The 15,442-nt window shown below is 44.4% G+C and overlaps 2 protein-coding genes across 3 annotated transcripts in view; one reads left to right on the top strand and one right to left on the bottom strand.

Annotated features, from left to right (window-relative positions):
* The first annotated feature begins 7,434 nt into the window (after positions 1-7,434).
* On the top strand, positions 7,435-14,237 carry faap100 (FA core complex associated protein 100). 2 transcript variants are annotated; one of them, XM_055890221.1, is made up of 9 exons: positions 7,435-7,545; positions 8,157-8,323; positions 8,669-8,790; positions 8,883-9,835; positions 9,927-10,083; positions 10,196-11,165; positions 11,509-11,625; positions 11,719-11,805; positions 11,986-14,237. In XM_055890221.1, exons 2-9 carry the CDS (start codon positions 8,168-8,170, stop codon positions 12,115-12,117), a joined length of 2,694 nt encoding a protein of 897 aa, XP_055746196.1. In that variant the 5' UTR covers positions 7,435-7,545; positions 8,157-8,167; the 3' UTR covers positions 12,118-14,237. The 2 variants fall into 2 exon arrangements, with proteins under 2 accessions (XP_055746196.1, XP_055746195.1); XM_055890220.1 differs by having other exon boundaries at positions 7,435-8,014; positions 11,986-14,236.
* Positions 14,238-14,356: 119 nt separating this feature from the next.
* Positions 14,357-15,442, bottom strand: part of LOC129828913 (fascin-2-like) — a 7,581-nt gene continuing 6,495 nt past the window's right edge. Inside the window, exons 5-6 of the mRNA XM_055890222.1 lie at positions 15,299-15,442; positions 14,357-15,109 (exon numbers count right to left, since the gene is read on the bottom strand). The exon at positions 15,299-15,442 is cut by the window's right edge and continues 24 nt beyond it. Coding sequence (XP_055746197.1) covers positions 14,907-15,109; positions 15,299-15,442 — 347 coding nt within the window. The 3' untranslated portion in view covers positions 14,357-14,906. The remainder of the gene's footprint in view (positions 15,110-15,298) is intronic.

Genomic DNA, 15,442 nt, shown 5'->3' with positions numbered 1-15,442 from the left:
AGGCATAATAGAAGGACAACGGGAGGGTTAATTTGGTTTTTAACCTTATGGTCCACTTAGGAGCCCACAATAAGTCACAGTAAAACATGAACATTTTTAACCATAACATTTTTTAGTATACAATCTAAATGGACCAAAAAGAGACAATAGAAAAAACTGTCAATCGCAATGTGAGAAAATTATGGTCACTAGTCTGGCCCTAATTCAGGTTCATTGTTGTTTTTTACCAGACCCCCCTCCACACACACACAGGCTGTGCTGGCACACAGAAAGAGTGGGTCATCATCATTTTGGTCAAGGCTCTCTATGGCAGGTTCAGCAACTGAGGGAGCTGACTTAAATGAGTAAACAGCTGATGTGTCAAAAAGCTGCAAAACATTATCAGGCAGCTGGTGCTCATAGCAAGCCTCACCAGACAGCTTCAGTCCATATCGAATGTACAGGATGGAGTTAAGAGTCTGCAAGGACATGCGATTTCCAAGTTTGCTTTTTACCACACTCATCTGGCTGAATACTCTCTCGACTTCAGCATTCGAGTGTGGCAAGGACAACATAGACATGGCAAGTTCTTGAAACGGGTTGATATCAGCTGCATCCCTGAACTTCCAAATCTCACTCCAGAAGCCCAGTGTGTTTTTTGTCTCATTCCATTTACTAAGATGGATGGCACACCATTGCTGGACAATCTTGTCTAGCTCTGCAGGGGAGTAGCCAAGGAGCTTGGCTATTTTTTCTATTTCTCCAGGGCTCGTATTGTGCTTTAGAGTTTCCTCCACATTGAAAACTGACATGTACTGGAATGCTTCATGTTGTCTGGCAGTCTCACCCTCAACTCATTAGTGAGGGAGATGGTGAAGGCTACACACCGCTTTCGGGCATTGTTTTCATCCTCAGGCGCAAGGTGGAGCTCAGCTGCCTTTGACTCAAAAAGGTAACCAAGGTACGGTTTGGGACTGATGTATCCATCTATTGGCCCTTTGAGTACATCAACATTTGCCAGTGGATTCAGCACCCTGCTGCTCACAGACTTGATCAGGCTAACCAAGCTGTCAAGTATGTTAGGATTTGTGTTTATTGCACTATAACCCAATGCTATATCACATGTGATTGAATATTAGCAACTGTAGGCCTGGGCGCCTGGGTGTGTGTGCTGGAAGTAACAGTTAGCCCCAGATAAGTGTGCTGGGAAGCTGTGGTTAGCCTTGAGCGAGAACAGTGTGCTTTTGTATACAGGTGCAAATAGCGCAGACAATGTTGCAGAGCTGTCTGACCTCAGTCTCTGGGGTGAGGGAGCGTAATCTACACAGCAACAGCGCCGGGACACCAAAGAGCACAAAGAGGCTAGGACTAGCCTGAGCGCCGGCGATAGGCTGAGCAAAGTTTAAACCACGCTCAGCCTCTACTGTGATAGGCCAACAGACAGGTTGGAACTAGTCTGTCACAGTATAAGAACAGCTGTTTACTTACATCCTGCCAGTTCCCTGTTCTACCCTGCGGGGTGGTACAGTGAACCCGTATATACGAAAATTGCATTTACCATTTATCGCTTGAGTTTAATAAAAAATACTTAAAATATATTCGGGGACTCTGAATCACATTTTGTCCTGATACCAGATTTGAATTGACGCAAATCCCTTATAAGTAGCTTAAGAGGATCTACTTGCTCTCCCTCAAAAGCCTTGATGGCCAACTGTACCTCACCCAGCACTGACTTCAAAAAAGTCAGATACAATATGTTTTGAGGATCACTGTACATGGAGTATAAAACCTCAGCCATGTAGCATTGTTCACTGGACTTGGTGACTGCGAAATGCAGCCTAAGCTCCTCCCACTGGTCCAAAATGCATGAAACCGTGGGTTCAATGGAGAGCCAACGTGTGGCACACACCTTGGTTATCTGTAAAGGTTTCTCTCCACAGTTGATGGTCTCATATATGGCCTTGTAGGCCTCCCTGCACTTTGGAGACACCTTGTCCACTGTGTGTGTGCCTCTCTGTGACATAAGCTAAACATCTAGCTGGCTAGCTCATCATGTCTCAGTCTAAACTGTACACAAAAAAATACAGAAAGGAGTGGGAATCAAACCCTGAATTCAAAGGCTGGTTGAAGCCGTTTATTGGAGATGATACACGGGCATACTGCCTGTATTGTAAGGCTGATTTCTAGGCCAAACTTAGTGATGTAAAAAATCTCATGACAACTCAAAAACATACACAAAAGGAAAAGCCTTATAACAGTTCCACCCAAAACAAGCTGCCATTTATGGTTAAAAAAATTGACTGCAAAAAAGGCTGAGGCCACCATGGCATTAGCTATCGCTGAACACGTCCATGCTGGCATGTGATCACATTGGAGAAGCATGTAGAACTGCTTTCTCAGACTCCACTGCTGCTACCCACTTCAAAATGCACAGGACAAAGTGCACAGAAATGATTAATGGTGTTCTAGCACCATAGTTTCTGAAAAAGTTTGTCTTAGATGTGGGGGACCAGCGTTTCAGCCTCCTCCTCGACGAGTCCATGGATGTAAGTGTACCTGGGGGTTGTGATAAGGTACTTTAGTGACACCAAGCAAACAATTGTATCAACATTTCTGGGGCTTGTTGAGTTGGAGGGAGGAGATTCCAAATCTACAGAGAGGCACACACACAGTGGACAAGGTGAGTAAGTGACAGGCTGTGTGAGTCAAATGCAGTGATTTATTTTTGTGCAGTGATTTATTTTAGACAAAGAACATTTGAAATTTACATCCTGCCCTGAATGTAAGCCAAGGCGGGATCAGCCAGCAGCTGCTTCCCGCATGCGCGATTAATTTGCAGTCTGGACGCGGAGGGGTGAACATCTCCTGCTCTGACTGCAGCTGGGAGGGACTGCTGCGTGAGGACTGGGCCGCCTGTGAGTGCTTTGGGACGGGAGTGGGGCCCAAGGCAGCACTCGCTGCTCATTGAGAAGAGTAAGAACGATAAGTGCTTTCACGTCAGTCTCCAAAAGTCTCCAATAACACCAGAAAGTCACTAGATTTGTCGCTAGTCAATTTTGTGAAAATGTGTCGCTAGAGGGGTCTGAATACTCGCTAAATATAACGACAAAGTCGCTAAGTTGGCAACACTGCACAACATTACTAGTTACATGTTTCTGGCGGCATTCTTCCGTTCACGTTACACACATATAAATAAAGGACACAAAGAACCAATTTAGGGTTCTTTAGCGATGAAAATTGTCCAACAACTCACTCTGAGTTGACTCCCAACCCTCCAGTTCTTTGAGACAGAGGAAGCACTTGGCTAAGTCCGGGCCAGAGTATATGTGAGCGGAGCGAGAAGCGAAGCGGGCCCAATTTTACTGGAGTGCGGCGCGAGATACCCAAAGGCTGGAGTGTCGGCCTTCTCGCCCACTCCAATTGTGCTCCAAAGTAGTGCTCACATCACAAGCTCAGGGCATGCCTGGCCCAGCATGCGTTTGTAGTCTATGTGTGTGCTGCTGTAGACCCTTGCTTCAGCTACTGTCATGGAGTTCGCTAAATATTTTCATAAAGAAACTGATAAAACACACATGTGCAAAATCAAGGTGACTTGCAAAGATGAGGACCGAGAGCAAGAAAGAGAGTGCGATGATGTAGGATCCACAACTAAAGAATCATTGTGGAATCTGAAAAGACATATTGTTGATGATTCGTTACTAGAGAAATGAGACCAAGTCAATAGGCTGGACAGGGTGGAACAATATTTAGTAAGACAGTTTTATTCAGTGTGAGGATATCTGGCAAATCGTGCCGCACGGCTCCTTCTGTCTGATTCGTATAGAATCGTCGGAAGAGAGACTAGTTTAAGCAGTTGTACAGTTTTATATAGACAACAAGCAAAGTAGGTTGATCTGGAAGTCTGGCCTTCCGATTGGTCGATCTGGGTCTTGGGTAGTCCTGAACAGGCCTGGTGTCAACGTTCCATTGGTTCCTGAGGTAGTTCTTTGTCTTGAGCTCCAACCTTGTGTTGTGTGTCTGTGGTTATCATGAGGGAGGGGAATTGTGTGTGTCTGTAGTTGGTGTCTTAATAAGTCCAGCATATGTCCAAGAGAAATGAGGAGTATGTGTATTTTGTATAAAATATGGCTTATGTTGAAATGTTGTTATTACTAGTTTCCAGTCTCTATTACAATTTCTTACAATATCCCGAAAGCGTGATATGGAAGGCTATTTACTACGTGCACATGATAAAAGAAAGGAACAAGGTGGGTAGCTAATTAAGTGTCATTGTAGCAAACTAAAAATAAGATGGCTTAAAATGTTTGTTCTACTATCTATACAAATAGGCCATATTTGATTTTGGCCCAATAGGCCTGGCATATTCCAACATTCAAGGAGCATTCCGTTATGACTGGGTTATTTTGCCTAACAACCTTTTGGCCTACCCACAGAAAAAAAAGAAACTCTGCATCCATCCCCAGCCTGGCAAGAGTGGTCAAAGGGGTGCATAGCATCCCCAGAGTCTCTGCAAGCCTGGAGAAAATATTATCAGCTGCTGGTATGCTCTCCAGGCACCATCACATGAGCCTGAAGCCAGACTCTGTCCAAACTCGCGTTTCAAAAAATGAATTCAAAAGGCACTGTAGATTAAGCCTAATAAAGGCATTTTTCATTTCATTTGTATATAGTTCTAAGTAAGTCAAAGCCTGTGCAATTTATGGACTATAATGATGTAATACAACGAAATGCTGTTTAAATGCTGAGCGCTTAATGTCCCTGACTCCATACCAGTCTAGTGTGTCACACTCGCAAATGCTTCACAATATATTTCTTTGTAGGCTAATAATAATTCATTTTCGTTCCTTCTTAGGCTCCCTGTCTGGCTCCTGACCTATTTAGAGTGTTTATATGCTGTTTAATGCTTGTTAAGGATCATATCACCTCCACCTTACCTGACACCCTAGACCAGGGATTATCAACAAGATTCAGGATGTTTTTTTTCTGGGTCGGATGGTCAAATAATTTGTAGACTGCAAATTGACTGCAAGAAGCCCAAACATATATAATGTTTGACTTAAATATAATCATTTTAAACCTTGCTTACATTTGCATACATTTGCATACATCATGTGTCTCTCTATTATGCGTGGGAATACTTGGGAACAGATTTCTTAAATTAAAAATCACAACTTTTTGTTGTTGCTCAGAATACGTGGGGGGTCAAATAAAACCACCAACAGCCAAATTCAGCCCGGGGGCCGCCAGTTGGAGAATCCGGCTCTAGACCCACTTCAATTTCCATACCACCCCAATAGATCCACAGACGATGCAATCGCCATCGCACTGAACGCTGCCCTATCCCATATGGACAAGAGGAATAGCTATGTAAGAATGCTATTCATTGACTACAGCTCAGCCTTCAACACCATAGTACCCTCCAAGCTCATTATTAAGCTTGGGGCCAGGGCCTGAACCCCGCCCTGTGCAACTGGGTCCTGGACTTCCTAACGGGCCGCCCCTAAATTGTGAAGGCATGAAACAGCACCTCGACTACGCTGATCCTCAAACAAAGGGGCTCCACAAGGGTGCATGCTCAGCCCAATCATCAAGTTTGCAGACGATACAACTGTACTAGGTCTGATTACCAACAAGAGACAGCCTATAGTGAGGAGGAGGTGAGTGCCCTGGCAGAAAATAACCTCTTCCTCAAAGTCAACAAAACAAAGGAGCTGATCATGGACTTCAGGCAGCAGAAGGAGCACACTCCCATCTACATCGATGGGACCGCAGAGGAGATGGTGACAAGCTTAAAGTTCCTCGGTGTACACATCACTGACAATCTTAAAATGGTCCACCCACACAGTGTGGTGAAGGCACAACAGCGCCTCTAACTTCAGGAGGCTGAAGAAATGCAGCTTTGCCCCCAAGACCCTCACAAACTTTTACAGATTCACCATTGAGAGCATCCTGTCGGGCTGTATTACCCCCTGGTACAGCAACTGCACTGCCCTCAACTGCAGGGCTCTCCAAAGGGTGATGCGGTCTGCCCAACGCATCACAGGTGGCACACTGCCTTTCCTCCAGCACACCTACAGCAACCGATGTCACAGGAAGGCCAAAAAGATCATCAAGAACATCAACCACCCGAGCCACGGCATGTTCACCCTTCATGTCAAGGCCATCAGACTTAAATAGCCATCACTATATGGCCATTAAATAACACACAGCAGCATTTAAAATTAATTTAGAGGCTATATTTAGAGGCCTGTGAGCTAGGATCTCTTTAAGGGGAGGCCTATAATAAAAAACGTTATAAAACACAAATAGAGTTCTAAAATATTTCCATTGTGTGATAGCCTAAATTGGAATGCCTTGTTGAAAGTTGAAGTCCTATTTTTGGGGGGATAGGCCTAAATGAAACATTGAATTATTAAAGTTATAGGCTAAAGACCTTTGGATAATTATGATCATTTTTAATACACACATGGATTTCAATAAACAAATGAATAAGACTGTTCCATTCTCTTTGATTTAGTTCCTATTGCCACTCAGACAAATGACAGAATGGATGTCAGACTGACTGAACTGAATGAAGGATGAATTAAATGTTCAAATATATGTTAGAATGATGAGTTGCCCACATCAAGCATGCTCTGCACTTTATTTGGCTAGTAGGCAAATGGGCCTACATTAGAGTATAATGACTATAGCTGCATGCCTACAGAAGGGCATCTTCTGAGGCTGAGGGGTGCTTTTCTGAAGGCTCATGGTGCTGCATGGAGATCACAAGCTCTTCAACTGGGCAGCAGTGTCACAATTGAGGGATTAGCCTATACGGACACTACCTACGACCACTGAACAGTTATTGTAAAGTGTGGGAATAAGCTTATGCCAGATTTAGCCTAAATGTAACCTCTCCCTTGTTCATTTCAAAGTCCATATGTTCATGACCCGGTTCATATAAATCATGTCAAATTATTTTAAATGTAAATTAACCCCTCCTACAGAATATGCTTTGGCAAGATTATGAGTGATTAAATAAATATCAAAATATTCTATAAACAAATATTGAGGGGCAAAGACTCCAGTGGTCATATATAATTCACAGATTCACCAAACATATATTCTGTTTCATTATTCCTGGTATATATACACACTACTGGTTATGATTGCAGACAGGACCCAGGTAATTGGATGGTACAATATTGAATTAGTCACATTTTGAGAAGGTGCATACATGGGAATGTACACATCACCCAGAGATATGCCCATGCTGTAGAGATACACCTAGCAGACTGAAACTTCACTGTTGTAGGCATAATACAGCTAGTGCCATCTAGACTTGCGATGGCAAACAAATCCATTAGCTACCTAAATGTGAAGTAAACTCAACTGAGGAGTAATAGAGAATTGAGACTTTTAACTTGAAAACGTGCAGGATACCTATTTTTTTCCCAGCTTCCTGACTTCCGTTTTTTTTTTTTTTTTAATACTGGGTTAGGCTTGTTCGTGTAGCACTCCTCACAAGTGGTTTGGTGTACTTTTTTTGTTGGTGGTGAGATGAAACTGCCAAAACTCTGAAAGGTATTATTGTATGTCAGAATTGCAACAAGATTTTTTCAAGCCTAAAATGTTAGTCCGCAATCGTAACCTGGTGTTTGTATGTTCACAGATGAAATTTCACGTTTACGTGTCATGTTTCACGCATGACTTTTCTTACTGATCCTTAACGATACGTACGTTCAACCTTTTGGCAGCTATCTGGCTCCGTACATAACGCTTTCAACCAAGAGTTTACAATAGCTAAAAGCTTACGATTGCACCGCACTGAAACGTTTTAGAAATTTTTGGCGGATGTTTGCCTGCGATGTTGTGATTGGTGGGAGGCTCATGACGTTATACGTCGGTCTTGGTGTTTACGTAATGGATAAAAAAAATTAAGTGGTTTGGAACGCTGATTGGTCAGAAACAACACCCACGGAGTTTTGCATCCGTCAACAACCAGTTGATGCATTTTCAATCAAGCTACAGCACTGAAACGACCTACAAATAGGTATTATGGACATAACTAGTTAGTAAATAAGTTGCTGCTATCAGAACTTTGACTGCACAATACATTTCCCAATTGGGACAATAAAGATAACTTGAATAATCTTTCTTGGTTGAATAATCTTTCTGACCTGTTATTTCTCCAGTTCTCTCGGCTATGGAGGCGAGATGTGCTGTTGTTGAGACTTGGGCTGAGTTCGGATGTCCTTCGCCGGGGACAGCTGCTAACGTGATCTGGTCTGGGGAAGATGTGTTGATTTGTACTGGGAGCGACGAGGTGTTGGTCTTCAACACACAAGAGCTTAAACTGACGGTAAGGCTGAATCTCAAACCATACACTTCCCCCGCTTCAATTAAAGAACAACAGGTGACACATTCCCTCAGGTGAATAACAGGTGAACTGATTATTGATGAACACTCAGGTGAGTAGCAGGTAATACAATGACAAGGAACTGATTGTTGATAAACACTGAGATGAATAGCAGCAGGTGATACAATTACAAGAAACAGATTATTTGTGAACAGAGGTAAATAGCAGGTGAACTGATTATTGATTAACACTGAAGTTGCAGTAACAGGGGGTCTATTTGAACCTGGCTGTCAACTATATGTGATATTCTTCATGGACAAGAAACACTCATCTTGTCTGTTATTCCAGGCTGTCCTTCAGTTCCTGAGTCCAGTGTGTCACATGGTGCTGAGTGAGGACAAGCAGTCTGTATATGCTGTCTGTGAGAGTGATGGGGTGTACTGTGTCAGTCTACCAACTCTGCACCCTAGGTATGAACCTCTTCATTTGAACTACGGAGACTGACCATGCAAAAATTACATGTATATTAGATTACCCTCTCCCCCTTGTCCTGTCTCACCAGGTCTCCCACTCCCCCAGCTGACCAATCCCCTGGCCCTGCTCTGTTCAAGGTGTCGTCTAATTCGCTGGCAGCCAGAGACAAGGGGGTGTGTTCTCTGATTGAGGTGGGAGGGTCCGGAGGGACCTTGGTGACTGTCTCCCTGAGAGACGCAGCCTGGTGGTTTACTCTGTATAAAGCAGCTGACCACCAGAAACTGACTCAGTTTAGTCTACCTGTCGTTTCAGTTGGTCACCATGTCGAATCAGAGGGAAATGGTGCCGCAGGACTGGTCATGCGACCTGTGTTAGCTTGCGTTTACTGCAGTGATGCACCACCCTTGTCATCATCCTCAACAACAACAAAACTACCACCTTTGTCATCATCGTTAGGCGGCAAACATTTTTTCCTGGAGCCTCTCCTCTTCAAGCTCCTCTTCGGCGTCGACGCTGCCCTCATCAACTCCCCCATGATCCTTTGTGGCCTTCCTGATGGGCGTCTCTGCTCCCTCCCCTTACTTCTCCCAGGACGATCAGGCTCCTGCGTTAGAGTTCTACACAGCATGGAGCAGCCAATCACGTTTATCGGAACCACAACCGGGACAAATGATGGTCCACAGTGTTTGGTGGCAGTAGGCCAATGGGGGAGGGTGGTGCTGGTCAGAACCTGTGAAGGGGGGCCGGAGGAAGGGAGCAAGGTAGCAGCATTAACAGAGGGGTGTGTGTCGGGGCCTGTGGTGTGTGTGTGTGCAGGCAGGGAGGGCCTGTACTACAGCACAGGGTCAGATCTTCTAGCCCTGGATCTCCCAGGGGTGCGAGAGGCAGCTCCAAAGCCAGAAGAGAGCCTGGTGGTCGGCCACGGGGAGAGGCAAGGCCAGGGACAGGCCATGGTGAGGGAGTCTGCTACCCTACAGAGTCCTGTCAGCCTTAATGTCTGCAGGGTCATTGCCCTGGCTGGGCCCTCACACAATGCCTCAGGTAAAGTGTGTTTTCAGCTCAACCAATATTTTCTGCAACCGATCTTTGTTATCAAGTTTATTTTCTTACGGATCGTGTTTGTGTGTTACAGGCATAGTGCAGTTGGTGGCTTTGTCTCTCCGGGGGAGGCTCCAGCGTTTAACCCTGCCTAAGGGGACAGAGGTAGGGGGCATACCCAGGCTCCCCTTATCACAGGTGGGACAGAGAGTGAGGGACCTCCTTGCAGCCATCGGCGATGTGTGTGAGAGGTGAGGAGGCATGCAGTAGATTTAATGGTAGATCTAACATATGTTTTATTCAGATGAATAGTACTTATTTAACAAGTTAATTTACTTGTATGTGCTATTGCTTGTCCCACAGAGCATCTGTGTTGAAAAGCACCATCCAGTCCAAAAACCACTCCCTCAGACACCTGAATCAGGTGCTCAATGTCTGCTGCCTACTGCTAGCAAATCAGAACAGTGGAGAGCAGCTCCCGGTCAGCAAGAAGCCAATCAGGTGTCACGTTGTTGCCAAGTGGAGCCGCCTGCTACAGAGAGACTCCCTGAATCTGACCTGTGTTCTGGACAATTCTAGTCCTTACGTTCTAGAACGGAACTGGACGTTCTGTGTGCGAGTTCTACCATTATCCTACCCTCTTCCTGCAGGGGGGGAGAACGCCTCTCAAACATTCTCATTCCCATTCCAGAAACTAGAGCCGGGTGGGAGAATGGAAGTGTCGGTGCCCCTAACAGCTGCGGGGGACACATCTTTCCCTGTGACGGTTATCTGCTCGCTTTTCTACTCCCTGCAAAGCTTGCTGGGGTCTGAGGAGCTGTCCCGCCTCTTGGCCAATGGGGAGCCGACATCTTGTCTGGGATTGGAGGGTGGATGGGTCAGTCTGCCCCTTGACACACTGACAGTGGATTGGCTGGACGCTCTGCAGGTGACCGGGACCACGCCCCCTCACAGGGACCCAAACAGACCCTCCATTTCCCCGGATATCGTCTCGATGGATATCGTTGAGGCCTTCCTGAGCACCCGTAGGATCAGGGGTTCTGGGTGGGGGGATAGAGAAGGAGGAGGAGAGAGGATGGTGGCCTCTGATGGGGGGCTGTTTTCAGCAAGCATCAAGGTCTCAACCGAGCTACTGAGAGGGACACTAGGACTGGAGCCACCAGGCTCTGCTGGCCCTTCTCGGGGTGTGTGTGGCTCTGTGCTGGGCTGGCTGCTGTCACAGGGGACAGGAGGAGAGGACTGGAGGGGCAGAGGGGACAAGCGAGGACAGGAAAGCTCTGTGGTCTACGCACGGTGTCTTGGGCGACACACCGTCAAACTCACAGCCAAAGAAGTGTGTATTTTTTTATATTTCTTATTTTTACATATCATGAAAACATGATTGCATTGATACTGGGTGTATCAGTTGTGGTCCTTTAGCTCAGTTGGTAGAGAATGGCGCTTGTAACACCAGGGTAGTGGGTTCGATTCCCGGGACCATTCATACATAAAATGTATGCATGCATGACTAAGTCTCTTTGGATGATAATAAAAAAAAGCGTCTACATTTATTGTATTATTATAGTTGTATCGGTTGTATCCTTTTAGACTCACTTGAAGTTCATGTTTAACTTTCCTGGGAGACTATTGTATGAGGTATGTGTTGAGAGTGACTGTACCTGTATGTTGTTGGCCAGGTAACTGTAGGAGACACCAGTGTGAAGGAGGTTAAGGAGGCTGTGGAGGTGCAGGTGCAGTGCTCCTCTATGGCAGCAGTGTGTGGACTACACCATGCTGTGTTAAGCCGTGTACAGGTAGGAATCCCAACATGTGTGATAAACATTTGTGCCTGTTTGCTACATCATCCTCTCCTCCCTAACACCCTGTGTGTGTGTGTGTGTTGAAAGGCTCTGCTCCAGGGTACTGCTGGCACACAGGAGTCCTCTATGGGAGTCCAGGGACTGGGCTTGAGACAGGCCCTACAGCGGGCACAGGTGAGACCAGACTAACAACAAACTACCTGGTAACAAGGGTTGAAAGAAATCCTCAAACACACAAATCCTCAAACACACAAGAAACAGACAATCTGTAGTATTTTCTCAACTTTTCTCTGTGTCTATAGCCTTACCTCTTTTCCTCTTCTTTATCTTCTTCCTCCTCCTCCCCCCTGCCAGGTTTTATCTGAGCATCTCCAGGAGGCTCGTATCCCAGAAGCCATTGGATTGGGAATGACCACTGGACAGACCACCAAGACACTGTTCAGCATTTATAGGCAACTCAGAGAGAACCCTCTCCTCATCCTCTGACACTTACCATCCCACATACGCTCCTCATCCACAACATCCTCATCCACACATTTACAATCCTCTCCTCGTCTTTATTCTCAGCCCCACACTCACTATCCAATACTTCTCCTGCAAAGGAGAAATTAATGACTGTTTGTCTCCCTCTGCTGTTTTAGTACACAAACAGCATTTCTTTCTTTCTGTGAATGTTTGTAAAGTAGTACATAGCAGGTAGGTTGTGTGTGTGTGTGTGTGTGTGTGTGGATTAAAATGTACCTGTAAAATTAAAACAACGGATTTGAAGAGTCACTTCACTGACAACATTATCCACACACGAAACATAACTTCTACACATCTGAGATTATTTTTATTGTAGTTTTTCAAAGTTTTTCAGAAAAATTAATATTAGAAAAGGATAAAACAAGAAAAGACAAATGAAGTATGTATCATTGTCAAGTGACAGGCTGTAAATCACTAGCACTATACTCTGCCTGTCATGTTTGTTAATGTTACGATGCTGCGATGCTAATGATGACTCAGCTACGATAAATTGATGACTTTCTGAGTTTATTACACACTGTCACTTGCTTACAAAGTCAGAATTGGCAAAACGACAGGGAAGAATGGGAATGGTAGAGTGGAAACGAACAATTGTGGTGGAAGAGAGTGTAATAGACAATTGGTTTAAGGCACATTGGTTTTACACCAGAGTGTCTCTATAGGTATTTGTAGCATTGTGTGTATAGTAGTTCTGGAGTATTTGTAGCTACTGTAGTAAAAATGTATACCATTTAGCAGACACATTTATCCAAAGGGACTTACAGTCATGCATATATTTTACATATGGGTGGTACCAGGAATCAAACCCACTATCCTGGCATAGCAAACACTAAAGTGCCATGCTCTACCAACTGAGCTACAGATGACCAGTAGACACTTCAAAACTGAAAACCCAAGCCATGTTAACTCCTCTATAGCCTCATTTATACCTGGCGCGAACATGCATCCTCTTTCCTGGTCTTTTCCACATTCTGATTGTGCCCACATTTTCAGAAATATGTCTACACGTGGTATTAAAATGTTTCTCTTATCCATTTACTTTGACTACATTTCCTGGTCCCTCCCTGTATGCAAATTATTTGACAGTTATTCTTTCAAAATAGTATTTATGTCTTTATTTTAAAGTGGCAATCAGCAGTTGCTACATCCATTTTTGGACTTATAAATTAAGGATATGTACTCATTGATTCTTGAAGAACTGAGTGGAGCAATGGTCTAAGGCACTGCATCTCAGTGCTAGAGGTGTCACTACAGACTCTGGTTAGATTCCAAGCTGTATCATAACCGGCTGTGATTGGGAGTCCCATAGGGCAGCGCCCAGTGTCGTTAGGGTTTAGCCGGGGTAGGCTGTCATTGTAAATAAGAATTTGTTCTTAACTGACTTGGCTAATTAAATAAAGGTAAAATCAAAATAATTAACTTATAAATGTCTCATGAGCTTAGTTTAACTACCAGAACCCAAAATATAAGCTTATTTTACTCCAAAGTAAATTGTTTGTAAACAAAGTAAATGTAAACAAACACAATATAGCCTGAAAACATGGTTAAAACTATAGTTTTGATATCATGGATGCTCAGTCCTTGCAGCTATAGCTCTGTTTGTGAATTTGAGAGTGGTTACATTTCTCCAGCCCCATCCCTCAGCCTTTAGTGTGCTTTGATATTGTTAAGACACATATTGATGCCATAAGTCAATGGTGCCATCTGTCAGTGATTTTAGACGGTGGGATAATGATGATTTAAATGGTTTCACTGTCCAGAGCCCGGTTTCCCAAATGCACCTTAAGGCCTAAGTTCATTGTTAGAACCATAGGATCCTATGATTCTAAGTTGAACTTAGCCTTAATTAAGATGCTTTTGGGAGACCAGAACCAAATCCGTGTACACTTGTAAGATATCAGACCCACAATGTGTCTTTGAATGCATCCAGTCTATACGATTAAAATACTCATTTTAATACCATGTATAGACATATTTCTGAAAATGTGGGCACAATCAGAATGTGAGAATGTGGACCACAACAGGACAAAGGGCGCATGTTAGCGCCAGGTATAAACAAAGCAATGTGTGGACAATGGAAATATTAGTAGTTGTATTACTGTTGTATCATGAATAGTGTTGTTGTAGCTAAAACAATGTTGCAAAATGAAAACCCAAGCCATGACTAGTCCTCTGTGTGTGAGTATGGTACTTACTTTGAACCCTGACTTTTACTAGTAACATACTAATTTTAAAAAACATTTAAAAAATCTCATAAGCCTATAAAGCATAGTGTTGTTTGGAATCTGCCGTTGACTCACTGAACAGTGTTGACTCCAGCAAACATGATTCATTTCTTCTGACCAGGCTCTTCTGAGCTGAAAACATGAGACCTCTGCCTTATTTTAAATGAACCTTTTAGTCATTAAGCAGACACTCTTATCCAGAGCGACTTACAATTAGTGCATTCATTTAAACGTATGTCTTCCCTCGACCTCCCCTGTAAAAGAGTCTGTTTTCTCTTTGTGCCTTCTTCATTGGCTGGCATGCCAGGAGTAGGTTGAGGGGAGTGACAGGGGCAGAAAGGGACCTATGGGAGAGGGCAGAAGTTGCCACTAACTACTAGTCTAGGGTCAGATATTCTTTACCAATCTGTTCATTAATTTTTAGGACATGGGGGTTAGGGTAATCTGGTAATCTGCCCCAATCTGATCCTAGATCTGTGGTTAGGGGTAACCTCCAGCAGGGTAGGAGAGTGGCCCCCATATAGGTCAGTACTCCCAGAGGGCAGAGCTGTCGGGGGTAACCCCGTCGCCCTTCAGCATGCCCCCCTGGCCTCGCAGGTATCTGCCGTTCTTGCATCGGATGGCGATGCGTCCGTGCTCCAGGAACTCAAAGGAGAAGTCATCTGGTGTCTCTCCGTCTGAACATACCAGACCACTGCTGTTCACATACCAGAACCTCCCTCCCTCACCTACAAGGGGTTAGTTAGAGAGAGACAACATGGACTGGCTGCACTATATGAAAGGCCTTTACACGTCAAGACAGATTGAAGCAGAAAGCAATAGATTAAAACAAGCCGTTGCACAAAACTTCTTAAATTCTTCATGAAAAATGCATTGAATTCTATGCAATAGCTAGAATGTGCATATCATATCCTCACCTTTGATGTGGTACGCCCCATCACTGAAATGCAGTGTGAAGATGTCATAGACTGATCTGTTGGCATCCAGCGTGTTGGAGTTCTTATGGTGGCAGATGAAGCCGTTCAACCCTCGCAGAATCAGCATGGGACGGTTTATCAGCT

Source organism: Salvelinus fontinalis, chromosome 30 (genome assembly GCF_029448725.1).
Source record: "Salvelinus fontinalis isolate EN_2023a chromosome 30, ASM2944872v1, whole genome shotgun sequence".
Classification (NCBI taxonomy): Eukaryota; Metazoa; Chordata; class Actinopteri; order Salmoniformes; family Salmonidae; genus Salvelinus; species Salvelinus fontinalis.
This window is presented reverse-complemented; position numbering and strand designations above follow the sequence as displayed.

What these genes read in the sequence shown, in the direction of transcription:
- faap100 (XM_055890221.1), top strand. Translation starts at nt 8,168, where the DNA reads ATGGAGGCGAGATGTGCTGTTGTTGAGACTTGGGCTGAGTTCGGATGT. An exon ending in ATCGGCGATGTGTGTGAGAG is followed by an intron (nt 10,084 to 10,195) that starts GTGAGGAGGCAT and finishes CTTGTCCCACAG; the next exon opens with AGCATCTGTGTTGAAAAGCA. An exon ending in AGGCCCTACAGCGGGCACAG is followed by an intron (nt 11,806 to 11,985) that starts GTGAGACCAGAC and finishes CCCCCCTGCCAG; the next exon opens with GTTTTATCTGAGCATCTCCA.